At 40.8% G+C, this 19,162-nt stretch overlaps 1 protein-coding gene across 4 annotated transcripts in view; it reads left to right on the forward strand.

Moving 5' to 3' along the window:
* Positions 1 to 2,763: 2,763 nt before the first annotated feature.
* Hnrnpd (heterogeneous nuclear ribonucleoprotein D) overlaps positions 2,764 to 19,162 on the forward strand; it is an 18,828-nt gene continuing 2,429 nt past the window's right edge. The window contains exons 1-7 of one of the 4 annotated variants that reach the window (XM_041671135.1): positions 2,764 to 3,292; positions 5,058 to 5,114; positions 15,880 to 16,048; positions 16,786 to 16,947; positions 17,991 to 18,122; positions 18,688 to 18,787; positions 18,896 to 19,042. In XM_041671135.1, the coding sequence (XP_041527069.1) occupies positions 3,060 to 3,292; positions 5,058 to 5,114; positions 15,880 to 16,048; positions 16,786 to 16,947; positions 17,991 to 18,122; positions 18,688 to 18,787; positions 18,896 to 19,042 (1,000 nt within the window). In that variant the 5' untranslated portion in view covers positions 2,764 to 3,059. The remainder of the gene's footprint in view (positions 3,293 to 5,057; positions 5,115 to 15,879; positions 16,049 to 16,785; positions 16,948 to 17,990; positions 18,123 to 18,687; positions 18,788 to 18,895; positions 19,043 to 19,162) is intronic. The other 3 variants (XM_041671137.1, XM_041671136.1, XM_041671138.1) reach the window with 3 other exon arrangements.

The following is a 19,162-nucleotide window of genomic DNA, read 5'->3' on the forward strand; positions in this document are numbered from 1 at the left end:
CAGCACTTCCAGTTTTATGTAGTGCTGGGAACGAACCCAGGCCTCATTCATGCTAGACAAGCACTCTACCAACCGAGTCACACCTTAGTCCTGCAAGTCTTCTTCTGTTTAAACAAGGTATCACTATGTAGCCCTGGCTGGCCTGGAACTCACTATATAGGTCAGGCTAGCCTTTTACTCAAAGATTCACCTGCCTCTGCCTCCTGAGTGTTGGGATTAAACGTGTGTGCTACCACCACCCTTAAGTTTTATTTTTAATGACCAATGTCATTAAAATGTGCTTCTCTGTGCAGAAAATAGCATTTAGAAAAATTAAGTCACATGTAAATAATATTGTTTTTGTAGATTTGTTTCCTGACAGAACAAATCATCCAAGAGGCTAAAATAGTCAACTTATGACAGCAACCCTTTAATTCACCTTCCTGATGCTTTCCCACAGTGTACTGTCTACAAAGCATCCAAAATGACCTATTTAAAGTTTAAGGAAGTTGGAATCTTTCATCTGTTCAAAACCCTTCACTTTTCTCATAACTTTAAAAATAAAAGCAACGCTTACAAGGCTCTGGGTGACCTCATTCCTGAATCACTCTGAGGTATGAATCTCTGCACCTTCTTTCCTCCCTTCTCTTCAGCCACACTGGCCTCCACTGTTCACTTGAGCAGCAAGCACACTCCTACCTCAGCCAAACCCTTCTGCCTTGGCAACATGTCCTAAGCTTAGTGTTTGGTGTCCCCCCCCCCCCACTTACTTCTGGGCAGTGGTTCTCAACCTGTGGGTCACAAACCCTTTGGGTAAGAGTTGGCTTTGGGTCTGGAAGGAAGGCTCAGCACTGAAGAGCATATGCTGCTCCTGCAGAGGACCTGGTTTCGGTTCCTAGCATTCACAAAGCGAGGCAGACATCTGGACCATAATAGGAGGAATTCTGAGTATCACTCAAATTCCAGAAACTACAGGGCTGCCTGTGAATTAAAACGGACTTTCTGCTCTATTGTTGTGAGGAGACACCATGATCTAGGCAACATGAAGAGAAAAGCATTTAATTAGGTGCTTGGTTAAAATTTTGGAGGATTAGTCCAAGGTTGTCAAGGTGGGAAGTAGACAGGCGTGGCACTGGAAAAAAAAGCTGAGAGCTTTATGTCCTGATCCACTGGCAGCAAGTAGAAATAGACACCAGGTCTAGAGTGGCCTTTTGAAATTCCAAACTCCCAAGGACACATCCCCAATAAACTCATACCTTCTCATCCTTCCCAAACAGTTCCACCCCTTGGGCACAAAGCATTCAAATATATGAACCTATGGGGGCTGTTCTCATTCAAACTGCCACAGTCAGTAAGAAGTAGGCCTGTCATTTGAATCCAGAGGAATAATTCTCTGTGTTCATCCCATTTGCCACCAATCTGCAATATTTGACCTGAGCACAAAGCCGCCTATTTGGCTAATATTTGGAAAGAGGAGACAAACGTGGAATCACTTCTACTTCTTAACAGTCTTGACACTGCCATTCTGTAATCTGCTTTAAAGTCTTATAAGATTGTATTTTAAAGGTATTTCCACCAATTTGACTCTTTTATTTGAATAATTTTGTAGCATAAATTCTGATGGTAATAAACCTTTTGTTTTCCTCTTTGGGATATTTTGATTATATATAGTAACTCTAAATTGATTAAGTACCCCATGGGAAGCATTTACTTCAATGTTTTTGATGTGTTTTGCAAAGGCATAATTCCAGGTTGGCCTCAACAATCCATCCTTCTTCTTCCTCCTGAGTTTTGGGAAGCCCAGTCTGGACACTTAGTAGGCAGTCAAGTGGCTGAGGTCAGAAAGGTATATAGCAATCCCATTTTCTGCTAAGAGTCTTGCAGGAAACTGTGAAGCCCAACTCCTGAATAGGAATTCTACGAGGTTTCTTAACGAATGATTTTTAAATCCTGAACCACACGCCTAACAGTGTTTCATTTTTCTTTTTATAAAATCGCCACCGCAACACCGCAGACTTAGAAATCTTGTAAAGATGATTCATGACATTTATATATCTTACTTAATACAAAGACTGCAACTCATTAAAAAAATACGAACCCCGGCGTCGCCTTTAACACATTTCCCAACCCCTAGGAACTTCAAAGAATCGTGGCCGGCTTTCGGCTCTTCTAGTAACGGAAGTAAAGCGTTAAGAGCTGGAAAGGAATTCTGAGAAAAAGCAGCTTCGGCCGCCAGCGGCCTTAAGCTAGCAGCCGGCGCCGCGGCGGAACCTCAATGTCACCCGGAGTAAGCGGGGACGACGGGCGGAGGAGCGCGGCGAGCAGGGCACACGCGTGGCCACCGTCTCACGCAGGCCACCCGGGCCGCAGACGCTGAGACCTGAGCCACCGCCGGGACGTGGCCAAACCACACCCCTCCGGGCTGGCCGTCCCGAGCCAGCCGCGGCCTAGGAGGAGCGAGGGACTCCAGGAATCCGCGGAAGGGCGGGGCCAAGGGACGCGGGGGTCTCTCTAGCCGCGGCCTCGAACCAGCGCTCCTTGTTCTCGATGGTAGCCGTGCGCCCCTCTCCGGCGCGCCACTTCCGGTTCCCTTTAAAGGCCCGCGCGGCGCGCCGGAGGAGCGTGAGAGCGAGCAGGGAAAGGGAACGAGAGGGGCGGGCCCGCGAGGGGAGGGGGCGGCGGGTGGGTGGGGACTCGCGGTGGAAGGGGCGGAGGAGGCGCGAAGGGCGCGCTCCGGCGTCACGTGACCGGGACGCGCCGTTCTTCCGTCGGCCATTTTAGGTGGTCCGCGGCGGCGCCATTAAAGCGAGGAGGAGGCGAGAGTGGCCGCCGCTGCGCCTTCATCGTTTTCCAGCGCGGCCGGCGGGGGAAGAGTGCGAGTGCGCGCCGCGCGAGAGCGGGAGGCGAGGGGGGCAGGCCGGGGACGAGGCGCCGGAGCCCTTGCAGCCACGCGCGCGCCTTGTCTTGTGTGCCTCGCGAGGTAGAGCGGACGCGCGGCGGCGGCGGGGATCACTTTGCTGCTAGTTTCGGTTCGCGGCGGCGGCGGTGGGTGTCGTCTCGGCGGCGGCGGCAGCAGCGCTATGTCGGAGGAGCAGTTCGGAGGGGACGGGGCGGCGGCGGCGGCCACGGCGGCGGTAGGCGGCTCGGCGGGCGAGCAGGAGGGAGCCATGGTGGCGGCGGCGGCGGCGGCGCCGGGGGCAGCGGCGGCGGGAAGCGGGAGCGGCGGCGGCTCCGCGGCCGGAGGCACCGAGGGAGGCAGCGCCGAGGCCGAGGGGGCGAAGATCGACGCCAGTAAGAACGAGGAGGATGAAGGGTGAGTAAGGGGCGGCCCCGGGCAGCCGCTCGCCAGGCCCCCTCCCCCTCCCCGCCATTAGGCCTCGCTCCCGCGCCCGCCCGCAGGCCCGAGTGCCACGGCCTGCTCGCCCGGTCGCCCCTCTTGTACCTGCGGCTCCCCGGGGCCTGCATTTCCTCCTTCCCTGCCTGCTCGCCCCCTCCCCCATCACACACGTTTCCACCTTTAGCCGTCACCATGCTACTCCGCGGCCCGCCCTCTTTCCTCCCTCGCCGTGGGTCTCCTCCCACCGTCTTAGCCGCCAGGATTTTTTCCCGCCTGACGGAGCTACCCCTCCACCCCCCGCCATCTCTCCCGGATTTCTAACCTCTTAGGCTTACAAATGCAAACGCACAGAATGCTTTTTACTAGGCTTTCTGAGGTTGGGTGGGTGCTTCACCACCACCCCGAGACGGCGCGATTATTTATCCGCTCTTGCTTTCAGGAAGGTGTAGGCTGTCCACCTCTCTCCCGCGTCGGCTTCAGGCCAGTGGTTTTTAGCATTTTAAATAAGTTTCGCCTTAGGACGCGTTCGTTCTGTCCACTGTACGCCGACCCCACGGCACGCTCACACCAGGCCCTGCATTTGTGCTGTAGACAGACTGGGCCTGCTGATGCCCCCGGTCTCCTTCCTGATGGCGCGTTGGTCTGGCTCCTCGGGCTCCATTTAAGTCCTTGTGGTCGATGGGGCCTGCACTTGACTGGGGCTCTTCTACCTCCTGCCTGCGGTTGCCCTTCCCCCATTCTGCCAAGTTACTCTGCTGTGCACCCTTTTCGCGCCTTCAGGGTTGCCTATTTGTACAGATTGTAGTCTTTCCTTACTTACTCTGTGCAACTTAAAATTTTCTCTCCCGCCTTTTCAGTGCCCAGGAGCCTGTTTTGGTTTCTTCTCAGTCTCGCCCTCTTACTATTGTTGAAAGAAGCCCACTCGCCCTTTAAAATACAATAAATTCTGTGTTGTTCAATGGGTTAATTTTTCAGGATTTTTTTCAGTGCTAATCTGCTTCCTCTAATTGAAGTAACTTTTGTCTTGCCACCAAAAGCTGCTTTTAATATGTTAAAACACAGGAGGTTAGGAAGGTGGGATGGATCCGGGTCCTTAGATTTTCATGTTCCCATTACAGATTGCTGATCTTGAGTTACCGTTTCGATACTTTTTTTAATAATGGGGCTGTGCGTATGCAATTTTTTTACACTATATAAAGAAAAAGTTTCGGTGGGAAGTAAAAATAAGTCATTTAAGCCTGGTATTAGCAAACATGATTTCCTTTAGTGGTTAAAAGTTTCAGATTTGTAGGGGTGTTGGGGCATCAGAGAAGTACTTGTAATATAGTTTTTAAAAATCTCAGTCAAGACTGACACTCTTCAGTCAGCTACTGGTTGTACTGGCTTTAGTGGGGAATTGGTGGGAGGGGAAGTGAGTTTAAACAGAACTAATCTTGAATAGTAATGTGGCTTAGTTTTAGAAAAGGAATAACTGTTAATTATTTGAAGAATTAAGTTTTTAACATTTTGGGTTTTGCTTTCTGAATTCTGTTCTTTGGACAGAGGCACCAAAATGGTTAATTGTGTAACTGGGGCAGGCTTTCTATTACCCCTGAGTTTTGAAAGTTACAAAGTAGCTAGCTGTCTATGTAGTTATTTCTTGTTGAACTGACTTATAAATGAATTAGTTTTTAACCCTAACAATGTCAAAAACTAAAACTAGAATTTTGATTGGTTGCTGTACCGGTTGTTAATTCCCTAGCCATTCAAACTCCTCCCCACGACACACTGAAGCAGCGACGGCACAGCGGGAAGAATGGTAAAACTTTTAAATTTTATTTCTGTCTTATAAAGATTTCAGTAGTCATAACATGCAGAGGCTCTATAATTTAGTTGCCCATTTAGCCCCAGGAGATTTTTTAGACATTAATACACTAGGATGAGTCTTGTGCCTGGGCTATAAAGACTTTCTAGATATCCTAAGTAATCTGTGGGCAAAATTGATGCCATTGCGTGGTATATGGTTTGTGGTAATGCATGATATGACAATTTGACCAACCTAAACTAAATGTAATTAGTAATTTTTCTTTTAAATATGGGCAAGCAGAAAAGTTACTGTACTTCATTTAGTTTTTATTAGGTTGAAATAGTTTTTGTTTAAATTCTAAGCTTAAAGCTAAATATAAAGTTTACTTGATTAAAAATATTGTGTGTTGAAATGTCTTGCATGTTATACTGAAGTAGTCTGTCAAATAGACAGTTCCTTAAGTATATTACTGTGCTTTATGCAAAGTCCTATATCTTCACCAGCAATATAAACACTTTAAGCATTGATTGTATTATACATAGGTGGGCTAAATGTGGCTTTCCCACTACAGCTCTTACCAGATCTTTTATTTTCAGTGTGATTTGGCTGGAATGTTAATTACAGTTGGTTGACATGTGTTCACATTTGCATGACTTCCCTTTGGAGGCTGGTAGGTTGAGTATTCTTTTTATCCCACTTCTCCCTCCTAAAATGTCAGTCTCTGCCCTCAGGCTCATATTTTAATTTTCTTGGGCTGTGTCTCTCACCATTGGAGGTTAAAAAGCCAGTACACCGCCTTATGTCTGTCTTTATAGACCATGTCTATTATTTTGGAAATACTAAATTTTATATGGGGTTTATTTTTTAACTATTCTCATCTACTCATAACTGCCAGTTTTAAGTTGGAGGTAAAGTAGACTAACGTGCGAAAGACTGGGTGGGGTCTGAATGAGACATAGTAAATAATGATGTTTGGATGAACCTTATATTTTGGTGCCTGCTGGGTGTAGTTAGTTAACTAGGTAATAATGTCAAATTAAAATTTAACTACATTCGTCTTCTCTTTGAACCTTATGTAATTGTTAATTGTGTGTAGTAAGTTGTATTGATCTTTAGATTTGAAGGTCATTGTTTTCACTGTTAAAAGAATTATCTTTGCTCCTTTGTTCAGTAGCAAATATGTGTAGAGCTTTCTGTGGTCATTTGGAGAAAGTTGGGTAACTTTTGTCAGTGTTACAGAGCATTTCATGTGATGGCCAGTTCTCCACTGGCAGACTTTGAGGTGGTAGGTTTTTCAGAAACACTTGGAAGGCATTCTTACCCTCCAACCCTTTTTCTGGAGACAGTCTCACTATGTTGCCCAGGCTTAGGAGGCTTGTTTCTTCACTTCGCAAGTCTCTTTCTTGGACTAGAGGTGTGTTGCCCCTATGTGGCCAGGTTCTCCTTCTATCCTCTTCACCCATCCCTCCTTTCTCTAAGTTGACTTGATAATTGTACATTTATCCAACTCCATTTTGTTGCAGATGCTAAACTTTCTGAACAAAACAATCAAGATGCTTAAACATTACATTTTTGGTGCCCGTGTATATATCCTGTGTTTCTCTGTCTTCCTCACCAGTGTATATAGTTATTTAAATAATAGTTTCTATAGTGAAGATGAGACTGGTTAGTAGGCTAAAAATCATGTAAAGTTCATTTCTTAAACACTGCTGTGTGCAGTTCCTGTTAAAATGAGATTTTGTCCTGAAATACTATTTTTGAGACATGGTCTATGTGCCTAGACTGGCCTTAACCTAGTATTCATGTCTCCATCTGTGGTAGGGGCTGTAGGTAGGTGCCATTCACTGTTCCTGCTTTTCCTCCTAAAATATTTTTAAAGATGAATTCATTATTTGATGTGGTTAATTCCTTTGCATGTGAAAATGAATAGTTATTTTTAGAAGAGTCTCCTTATTTCACAGGGATTTGGCAACAGTGGTTTATTACCATAGTAAAATGGCTGAGTTCACCTTTAAGATTGTTTTTGATGTTAGATTTGTTTGTGTACCAGTGCTTATGTGGAAATCAAAGGAAACTGGTGAGAGTCTGTCCTCATTTTATAATGTGGGTCCTGAGGATTGAACTCTGGTCTCAGACACAGCAGCAAGTACCTTTACCTTTTGAGCTATCTTGTTAGCCACTTTAATATCTACAACTTTATATATATATAAATGCGGTGTGTAAAATCACTCTGCAGTGTCTCAGTTCTTGGGGTAGGTGGTGTCTGGGGAAATGTGCATGTGCATGCCATGTTGTAAGCTATGGGGACAGTTTTCAAAATGTAAAGACTGTTGGGAACCTGGAATACTATAGACAATGTTACCAGATTAGATACATTGGAGGTGGGGTTGAGTGAGAAATAGAACAGTTTGACTGAGTTGTCAGTATAGACGTGTCACGGTGTTGTTACCATTAGTGTGAGAGCTTGAGTGGGATTCTTCTTAGAGGTCCTTAGTTCTCTCCTTTTTGAGAAGGGACTCCCACGTGTTTTTGTTTGGAATGTTGGAGGATATGTTAGAAACCCCAGTGTTTCTGGGACAGTTTGAACATTGTTTGAAAAACCAGTATTTTTAGATTCGTCTCATGCCAGATTTACTGGCCTTTTGATTTAGTAAGATTGGATTTACAGGCCTGGACTGTAAGTAGGTGTGTAAGTAGGTGTGTCTCCGTGTTTACTCGCTTTGGAACCTTTGCAGGGGTAAAATTGTAGAAACTGAAGCTCCAAATTTAGGGGAGCAACATTCAGTGTTTTCCTCGTCCATAATGGAGATGGAACTGTGTGGGCGAATGTTCCGTTCCTGAGCCATGCTCCCATCTAGGAGTAGTAGGCTCATTCGTCGTCTGTTAGGAGACACGGAATATACAGGCCTGGGGTTAGACTGCATTGTCAGTTACAGTTTCAGTCCGTTGTTTTTCAAGACAGGATCTCACTTTTTAGCCCAGGCTGGTCTAAAAATCACCAGACTCCTCACACTCAGCCTCCTAGGATCTGAGATAATAGGCATGGAGTGCTATTTGGCAAATGCTTGTTTTTGAGGCGGTGTCTTAAATTTGGACAAGTTCTTGAGCTGAAGTGACACCTTGTATACATGCATATGTAGTCTCAGTAATTTAGCCTGGGTAGTCTGAGGTATAGAAGACATCTCATATGTACCTCTATAGTTAGATTGTTAGATTGTGTATGTATGTCCCTCACAGTCCATTTTGCTGTGACTTAAGGCCACCAGGAAAGATAACTGATGATCTTTAGCTTTAGGTGATGTTAGAAGCCATGCCTGAGAACATAAGAAAACAAACAGAATGACTCTCCCATTTCACTTAGGGCTGTATGCTTCGAATGTGCATGTTAACAAATGGAGTGATGCAGAACTGGTTAGTTGTTTGATTTGATGTAGCTGTGCTTTGGGGTTATAGTAGATGGGACACCAAACTGACGCAGGAGGCCTGGGATTTGTTTCTGTTACTTAACAACAGTGTGGTCTCAGGTAATGGAACACGTTTTTACTTGGTTTTCTGATCTATTTGCTGGAAACAATGCTCACCATAGGAAGACTGACTACGCAGCCTACTTTCATGTCTTGTGTGTATTTATCCATTGCTCTAATAGTTGCTACTGCCAGTGATTTACTCCTGTGGAGTAAAGGTAAGCATATTTTAGTTTCTGGAGTGTGAAATAGTATGTTCATGCTATGTACTTAAGTATTTTAGGGTGGGGGAAGACTTTGTATTGGCATATTTGTCCAGTAGTCATAGTGATAGCTTTTAAGTATTGGGTTCTGTACTGAAATACTTACTTATCTATTTTGGCCATCAAAATAAATGATGAATGAATGAGTAAATAATGAGTTAGGAAACCCCCCTTCTGTCTCCACTGTAGTCTTAAGAGACAGAGGAAAGTGTCAGCAGATACACTGAACAAGCCACCAGTAAACAAATGTCTTTGAAATGAGCTTTAGATTTTCATTACGTTAAAAAGTAATGTGATTCTGAAAGATGGTAGGGGTTGGTGATTTGGCTTGATGTCAGAAAACTTACCTTTAATCTTGGGTTAAAAAAGTAAACATCCATTTCTGCTTTATTAGTGTTATCTAAATTAATACCTAGTAGAAAACTTCTAAGATTATGAATAGGTAGTGGCCTCAGTTAACTCAAACCTTAACCTCTATGTTAAGGAAACACCAATCTGTAACTTGTGGGTAAGTGGAAGTTTACTTTATAAGGTTGGAAGTTTATTTACAGTGTTGAACAGTGTGGTAGAGATACTGGGTTAAGCTTTTAAGGTTTCTTTTTAAAAGCTGTCTTGTTTAATTTAGATGTTATGCCTGTTTTCCTTTCTTTTTCTTTTTGACACAGGATCTTACAATGTAGCCCTTGCTGGCATGGAACTCACATATAGACCAGCTGGCCTTGAACTCTTGTAGATCCACCTTTCTCTCTGCCATCTGAGCGCTAGGAAGAGGTTTTCTTTTTTTAAAAAATATTTATTTATTTATTATGTATACAATATTCTGTCTGTGTATGCCTGCAGGCCAGAAGAGGGCACCAGACCCCATTACAGATGGTTGTGAGCCACCATGTGGTTGCTGGGAATTGAACTCAGGACCTTTGGAAGAGCAGGCAATGCTCTTAACCAATGAGCCATCTCTCCAGCCCCTCTAGTTATCTTTCTTATGGTAGTTGATGTGGGTTCCTTGTGGAGTAATGAGATTTAATATAAAATAATTTAAAATCATTCTTTGAAATGTTTGCTCTTACTATGTATGTGTCAGTCTTGAATACTAGGATACTTTTTCACACTTGACTTTAAAATACCATAATATAAAAATCTTATGGAGGAATTACCTGTTTAATAATGGGCAGATAATGTTGAGATGTAGGTTTTACTGATTAAATAGTTTTCTTCACTAGCTAACTTTAATGCAGTTTTAAATAGTTTCAAAGTATTTTTCAAGTGCTGTAAACCACATCAGATATGTCTTGTTACTGTTAAAGGTTTGTCAGGGTGTTTCCAAGGGTAGTTTATATAGATTGTAAAGTCACTCCCTACCAAGTGGTGGTTCCCCAGTGCTAAAAAGTAACCAGTGATTACACTTAAAATAAATCCATAATTTCTAAAGAAAATGATCTTTAATATAGATTGTAAAGTCACTCCCTACCAAGTGGTGGTTCCCCAGTGTTAAAAAGTAACCAGTGATTACATTTAAAATAAATCCATAATTTCTAAAGAAAATGCTCTTTAATACATGCTGCTGAGATTTGTAGAGTTTATCATCGTAGTGCTTTAAAAGTTGAGCTTTAATGGTAGATAACCAGGAGAATTATGTAAATAAGTGTGCTTGAATAACACCACTATAAAGGGTGCCAGTGAATGCGCTGTTACAGTTGATCAGGCTTACACCTGGTATGAGTTGTGGGGGGGGGTGTTAAACATTGCTTTAGCTCAAAAGTGGTGGGAGCAAAAGACTTAATAGGGAAAGCATCTTTAAATAAGATATTATTGAGTTTGCAGTATTAAACTAGTGATCTCCATGGTCTGGGGAAAATTAGCTTTGTATACTAAGAGGGTGAGAGTTTTTCTTTTTCTTTTTTTTTTTTAAAGATTTATTTATTAACTATGTATACAGCATCTGCCTGCATATATCCCTGCAGGCCAGAAGAGGGCACCAGATCTCATCATAGATGGTTGTGAGCCACCATGTAGTTGCTGGGAATTGAACTCAGGACCTCTGGAAGAACAGTCAGTGCTCTTAACCTCTGAGCCATCTCTCAGTACCTGGTGAGAGTTTTTCTAGTGGCTTTTGTTTTTTAAGACAGTCAAATAGCTCAGTTTATTGATCCTTCTGCCTCAGTTTCTTAAATGCTAGGATTATAGTTCTTCGTAATTAGAATTATTAAGGCATTTTCTATCAGCCATCACTGCTTGCTAGGTATTGCTTCTTATGCTTTTAATTACTTAAAAAAAAACACTGGCATATATGTAGGTAGAGTTACTGAGAGGACTTTAGAAGCTACATTTATAGAGGTTTATTCTACCAGAGGATCCAACCAAGTCAGGTGTTCATGGCTCCTTGTAACTCCAGCTTCCGGTGCACCTGCAGTCACATGCACAGAACACAGAGACATTAACACTTTCTGGATTTTTTGTTTCATTTTGTTTTGTTTTTTGAGGCAGGGTTTCTCTGTATAGTTTTGGAGCCTGTTCTGGAACTCTCTCTGTAGGTTAGGCTGGCCTTAAACTCTGACACCTGCCTGCCTCTGCCTCCCTGAGTGTTGAGATTAAAGATGTGCAACACCACCACTTGGCTCAGAATTTTTCTTAAAGGAAAGTGACGTAATTTCTTAACCTGGGTATTTCAGTCTTCTATAGGGTATTTTAGAGCTTGAGCATTGAACAAACATGATCTTACGGAAAACTTTTATCCTGGATGTTTTCCCCTTTAATGTTAGAATTTATAAAGCCTCTCCACTTGAAAATGAAAGCAAATGAGTTGGGGAGCTGACTCAGTGGTTCAGAGGACCCAGGTTCAATTCCCATTGACCACATGGCGGTTCACAACTGTCTGTAACTCCAAGATTTGACAACCTCACACAGAGCATACGTGCAGGCAAAATACCAATACAAAGGAAATAAAAGTAAAGTAAACAAATTATTAAAAAAGAAAATGAAAACAAGAAACTTTATTTAGATTGTGTTTTGCCTCTAAAAATATTCTTGAATTAAAGTACATTCCTCTAAATTAAGGCAATTTTTATTCCTGACTGCAGGTGACCGTTATCATTTTAACCTCCTTTAGGGCTGTATAGTTGGTAGAACTAGCATATAAAAACTGGCAGTTGGTCCCCTATCTCTAATCTTGCATTAAAAAGGAATAAGATGTTCCACAAAGGAGTCTAAATTTCTGAGTGACCCTGCAGAGCTGAGAATCAGCATTTGGGTAGTTAGTCATCAATACTAAGTTTTGTAACTATGCTTGACACTGATTTTTTTTTTTAAATCTTATTTATTTATTATGTATACAGTATTCTGCCTCATGTATTCCTGCAGGCCAGAAGAGGGCACCAAATCTCATTACAGATGGTTGTGAGCCACCATGTGGTTGCTGGGAATTGAACTCAGGACCTTTAGAAGAGCAGGCAGTGCTCTTAACCACTGAGCCATCTCTCCAGCCCCAACACTGACTTTCTTATCAGTAACTGTGAAAACACATTATTGAGTCTGTATTTTCTTTGGGCTATTGAAATACTTTGTTTATAAGTGGAATTAAGAAATTAAACTTTGTCAGTCAGGCATGGTGGTGCATCTATTATCCCAGTACTCAGCACTGGGGGGGCTAAGGCAGGAAGATTTGCTACAAGTTTGCCATCAGGTAGGATTACATGAGACCTAAAAAAAATGGAGTAGAGGGAGGGGACAGATGACCTTTGTAGGGTAAATTCTTTAATTGGGATTGTTGGTTCACTTACAGCTAAGGAACACATTTTAAATTTAGATTATAGCTTTAGGAGACAGTTTGTTGTTACTTTGACAGTTCTCTTGATATTAAGTTCTGTCCCCTTACTAAAAGGTGTTTATGTCTGAGGAGTTAATAGCAATTTGAGAATAAACCTTTGATTTCGGGCTCCATCCCTATTGGACAGACAATAAGTATTGTGCTTTAAACAAGATAATGACTGTATAAAGTAGTCCAAATTAGTGTTAATCTCAAGCCATCTCAGAATAAGAGGAAGTTCATGCTGGTGTTGTAGAGAGTTTATAATAGGTGCCTATTTGTCCATAAAGTTTAGCAGACATTCTCCCGCTAGGCTGCATACTATATAGTTAAACCTTGTGCCTACAGAATAAAAATAGGGTGGACTTCATACTCCCATCTAGTAAAGGTAGCATACAATGTTTGTTGCAATGTATTGGCTTTTCTGGTTATTGTACTACCAAAATACTAATTTTAAGCTTTAGTTCAAAAGATGTTAAATTTCACAGAAGATTTGGAAACATGTTACCTGGTCTCTTGTAGCTTGAAAGGGAGATTAATAGTCATTATAGAACAAGTAATTGCTTGCTGGCAAAACCGAAAGAAAATGTGTTCTAAAAGCTAAGCAAGTGAGATGCACCTGATGTATTAGTAGCTTGCTTCAGATAAAATGAACATACTACGGTAGTTTAAGAGAGATGGTCGGTCCATAGGCTGTTAAATCACGACTGCTGTGTTGAAGACTATCATTCCTTGGAGCCAACTGTGGGAGCTCCACTAGATTTGGAGGCTGGAGAATTGGCATCAATTAAAGTTAGCTTGAGTTGTAGTGTAAGACCTCGTCACAAATAGTCTTAAAACATTTCATTTAAAATAGTTGGAGATAGAAAACAGTTGCAGGACTAGGGAGGACAAACAGTACTTGGAGAAAAAGGTAACACTATGTAATGTATAAAAAGTTAAAAGATGACCAGAATATTTAATATTCTGGATAAAGTAGGTTTGTTTATAGAATGTGTTTGCAGTGAACAGTTTTAGCTCTATTAAGAGTGTGAAGGTTTTTGTTCATTAAGAGTGCACTTCCATTAGGCTATTGGGTCAGTTGGTGACTTGGTATACATATCTAATATTTAGAAAATTAACTTCCTATCTAAACAGCAGTTATGTGGTTTGAAAATAGTAGACACCTCATTCTGTGTGTGATTTCTTTTTGAAGATTTGTTTATTTAGCGTGCGCTGTGTTTTGCCTGTTTATATTCTACGTGAGGGTGTCGAATCTCCTGGAACTGGAGCTAGAGATAGCTCTGAGCTTGTCAAGTGTGTGCTGGGAATTGAACCCGGGTCCTCTGGAAGAGCTCTTAACTGCTGAGCCATCTCTGCAATCCTCTGTGTTATTTTTATTCGGAAGTATATATAACAATTTTAAATTGAGGACTTTCCCCCATACATTGCTTTCATGAAATAAAAACAAATTCTGTCCCTGGTAGTTGGGTAATGGACTAGACAGACTTTTCTTGGTTTTCAGGTTTACCCTATACACCGTCTTTTATTAGGATGTCAGTTTAGTTAGACCAAAATAATTCTAAATTATTCAGTTATTTATGTGGAAATTCTGTAATAACAGAAATGGTTACTAGGTAGTTAAATTTAGCTGAATTTGTTTCTGTTGTAGAACTTAATAGTATCTAAGCAAGAGACCATTGCTTTGTAGTTAATATCCTTGTCTTTAAAAACTAGCATCTGCCTCACTTTGAAAGGTGTATGTTGGTAATGAATTTTCACTTATGAAAGTTGTATTCTGGTCCTGTAGGTAAAAAATACTGTGTATATAGCAGTGGTTATTAAATAAGGGTTATATATTAGGAGTTGAAAGAAACATGTATTGAGAAGTTTTAAATTTTCCATGGAATTGGCAATAAACAGACTTTAAAAGTACATAATGGACTTTGGTTATATTCATTTGATTATAACATTACTAAATGATTATAAGTCTTACTTTAGGCCTAAAAGAGTCTTGAAAATTGGGGCCCGTTCTGTAATATGTTCAGGTTGAAAACCTAACTTTAAATGGAAAGAGTTGAATGTCACCTGAAGTAAGTTTATTTGTACTAAGTTAGCTTTGGTATTAGCATTAATTCAAACAAACTTGTGGTAAGAATGATAACATTTCAGTTAACTGGATGCCTTAGAGGTGAAGATAAAGAGATTGATGAGCATCTTACTGCCCAGTGGGCTGTAGTGGCAGCCTGTTAAAGGTCAAAGTGGGGAGATGTTTACTGTTTGCAGAGCTGAGAGCTGGTGCCTTATCTTCCCCATCCCTTTTCATGACCCCCCCCCAAGTTATGAAGGTGAGAACATCTTGAGCAAGCATGGTTTTATCTCTGAAGTGAAAATTTTAGCCTTATAGGGCTAATTTTGACAACTTATGTTTTTAGTTTGACTCTTAAAGGGTAAAAGGTACAGATGTGCTTTTATAATTACTGCTGTTAACTTATTGGTAAAACAAGCAGATGTAGAAAGGATCTCAACTGCTGCCAGAACTGCTTTTTGGCATTTTACTGTATGTTGAGACTTAATTTGTTCTCTATATGGCCTTTTCTTGGGTGTTTTCCATTTACCATTTTATAGGCCTAAGCATTTCATAACTTGTTAGCTGAGGTTTTACTGTAAGTAAATAAATCATCTAAGTTAGTGAGATATGATTCAGTGGGTAATTCTTTCTCCATGCAGTTTACATGATTACTTTGTTTCTTTTTAAGGACTCTCAGAAGTGAAAAAGGTTAGTTCAGTTTGGAGGGCTTAGCATTTTTCCATTTTATGTTCTAAGAGTTCTGTAGATGGGAGAACTATTAAAAAGTAGAAAAGGAGTCTCAGCATAGACAGTGTGCTGGGGGCTGCCACACTGGAGATTGCAGCATAGCCGTTGACATGGTTAATGAAGATTTGTTAAGATCTAGAAGCCAGGATTTTACCTTTAAAAAACTAATACTTTTATTTGGCATGCATGCATATATATGTTTATGTATATATGCATATGTATGTAAATACCAGCAATTAGCTTCTTGCTTAGTATTGTGGTTGATCAGAAGGGGCAATGTTAAGTGGAACTTTAAACAGTAGTGTTTTTTGATATGTGTTTTTGTGTAGGAAGAATAATATTTTATTGTACTGAATAAATGTAGTTTGAAAAGGGTGGGTTATTGATGTGAGTAAATACAGGGCAAGGTTTAATTTTCTTAGCATTTTAATACTGCTTTTTGTCTTTACAGGAAAATGTTTATAGGAGGCCTTAGCTGGGACACTACAAAGAAAGATCTGAAGGACTACTTTTCCAAATTTGGTGAAGTTGTAGACTGCACTCTGAAGTTAGATCCTATCACAGGGCGATCAAGGGGTTTTGGCTTTGTGCTATTTAAAGAGTCGGAGAGTGTAGATAAGGTAGTGTGTTATATGTTCTGATTAATGAAACATGGAGAATTTGATAGAGTAAACTTGTATGTTACTTGTGGGTTCTTTTCATGAGAAAGATGAGACACGTTTCTTACATTCTTTCCTTGTTTGAAACAAGGTTACATGTGTCTTGCTTGGACTGGACCCAGGCTGTATTACTTGAATTTCCTGTCCTCTGCTGTCCACATGCTGGGACAGCGGAGGTTCATTAACACACCCTGTGTTTGAAGGGAGAGGAGGATTTGGGAATTATTTACTGAATACTTTCCATGTGCCAGCCTTTCTAAATTAAAAGTGATTTTTAAAAAGGACTGAGGCGTAATAAGCACATGGTGTATGTTCAGTCCCAGCAGACATTTTCAAGAAGGTAGTGGGGAATTTTAAAAGTCTAATTAAAAAGATAAAGTATGACAAGTTGGCAGAAAGTGCCTGTTTTACATTTTTGTTAGACAAGCAATTTGTCTCACTCAAGTCTCTGAATAGAGTAGTTCCCTCACACCGGCAGATATCTATACAACAATCAACTTTTTAATTTAAGTCATTAGCAACCATTGTTTATCAGTTAAAGGTGATGGTTACCTAGTAATCAATTCAACTGGTGTGATACTTCCTCTCCATCATTCTTAGTGACTTTTATACTTGGGCCCTAGTCTGTATTAGCTGAAGTAGTTTATTTCTGTACATTTAAGTTTTACATATTAAAGTGAAAAACTTAATTTTCTTAGGTCATGGATCAGAAAGAACATAAATTGAATGGGAAAGTCATTGATCCTAAAAGGGCCAAAGCCATGAAAACAAAAGAGCCCGTCAAAAAAATTTTTGTTGGTGGCCTTTCTCCAGATACACCAGAAGAGAAAATAAGAGAGTATTTTGGTGGTTTTGGTGAGGTATGTGTGTTTATGTCAAAAATTAATGTGTAATTGTACATTAAGTGGACTTGGCCACTGTGTTTTTCAGAATTGCAAAAATTTGTAATAAGGAAATTGAATGAGCAGATCAGAAGATTAGGGAACTTTTTTTTTTGTTGTTGAGCATGTGCATATGTAATGTACTGGACACTTAGATGGTGGGTCTGTTAGGAAACCCAGGCAGTCCTTGGAACTTTTTCTTTCTTATTCTCTTTGAACTCCTTAATTTAAGACACCTTCCTGCCTCTGTCCCACATAAACTACAGGAATGATCCATTGTGTCTGGGTTGTACAGCATGCTTAACTTAGAACATTTAGAAGGAAGAAAAGTACAGGCAGTATGAGGAGGAAGTCAAGATTGAGTTACCTGAAATATAAAAAGGAAACATTTAAGAATAGTAAAGAAATAACAACAGAGTAGTGTAGTAACTTACCAATTTAAATATGTATAAGTGCCAATTTAGTGAGGCTGTAGACGTACTGAAATAGTGAACTATCAGTTCCTTTCATGAATTAATAATCAAAGCTAAGCCAAGATGTTTGTGGCCTTGGTCTCCAAGGACAACATGCTGACATCTCTTACTCAATTCAAATAAGAATACATGCTTTTGTGTTAGGGCTTAAAAATAGAATGCCTAATACTCCTAAGTATTACACATGAAAAGCCTGGGTATATAGGTTTTCTTATGCGATTATAGGAGCAAGCAAAAGTGGAGCTGCTGCAGCCACTGTGTCTCCAGTTTGTAGTCCTGTTACTACATCATATCTTTTTCTCAAATGCAGATTCCCTCTTGTTTTTTTCAAGGTGGCTATTGTCTCATTTTGTTCTTGTGGGGCTCTGCATTTATGATCTTTGAGTTAGGTAGAAAGATTAGAAAAATGGGGAGACAGCAGAATAAAGCTTGAGTGAAATGTGTTTTATTTGCCACCCTCCTCCCCTCCTCCTCCTGTGTAAATTTGTTATTAGTAACAATAGAGCACAAACTAGAATACTAAGTCTTCTTTTTTATTCCTGCTATCAGGTGGAATCCATAGAGCTCCCCATGGACAACAAGACCAATAAGAGGCGTGGGTTCTGTTTTATTACCTTTAAGGAAGAGGAACCAGTGAAGAAGATAATGGAAAAGAAATACCACAATGTTGGTCTTAGTAAAGTAAGTTCAGTTATTGAGTGAGTGGCTCTGAAAACTTGTGGTGCAATGTTGGGCTGTCGGATCCAAATTGCTTGCTTGTACTTACAGTCTACTAGCTGAAGTCACCAGTGAACTCTTTGCTTTCATTGGTGAGCAGCAGGAATTTGTTTGTTAAATGTATTTTTATTATTTATTTATTTTGGTTTTTTTGAGGCTGTTTTTGTATACACAGATCCCTGGCTCTGTAGACCAAGGTGGCCTTGAACTCAGAGATCTGCCTGCCTTTGCCTCCCATCTGCTGGGGTTAAAGGCATGTGTCACCACCAGCATTAAAATGTATTTTATATAAACTTTTACCAAATTTTTAGGACCTAACAGAACAAGTAGTAGATTTTTAGCAAGCATGTCTTTGATCAATCACATCAGAAGCGAGGGTGCCCCCTCCCGAGTTACAACGAGTAACTGAAAACTGGGGTGGAAGGACGGACGAGGTTATGCAGCTTAATTTAAACAGTATTAGCTGTTCTGATGATTACAGTCATTTTCTTGAGTCAATATAATAATTTTATTTTTTCTCTTTTTTTAGTGTGAAATAAAAGTAGCCATGTCGAAGGAACAGTATCAGCAACAGCAGCAGTGGGGATCTAGAGGAGGGTTTGCAGGAAGAGCTCGTGGAAGAGGTGGTGGTAAGCTATAGCCTAAGTTTACTCTGTCTTAAGCTTTTCTGCTTTTACTTATCCTGAAGTAAAGATCTTTGCTGATCTGACTTTAGTGAACCTATTAATGTGCTGCAGGCCCCAGTCAAAACTGGAACCAGGGATATAGTAACTATTGGAATCAAGGCTATGGCAACTATGGATATAACAGCCAAGGTTACGGTGGTTATGGAGGATATGACTACACTGGTTACAACAACTACTATGGATATGGTGATTATAGCAGTAAGTACTATACTTTTTATATTAACTGCTATTTGACATTTACTTTGTGCAAATTTGGATAGGTAGAAAAGTTAGTGTAGCTTGCCAAGGGCAACCTTCAGGTTAAAAAATTCCTGGAAA

This window comes from Microtus oregoni, unplaced genomic scaffold (assembly GCF_018167655.1).
Source record: "Microtus oregoni isolate MIOR12 unplaced genomic scaffold, Mior012 000021F_ref0000039, whole genome shotgun sequence".
NCBI lineage: Eukaryota > Metazoa > Chordata > Mammalia > Rodentia > Cricetidae > Microtus > Microtus oregoni.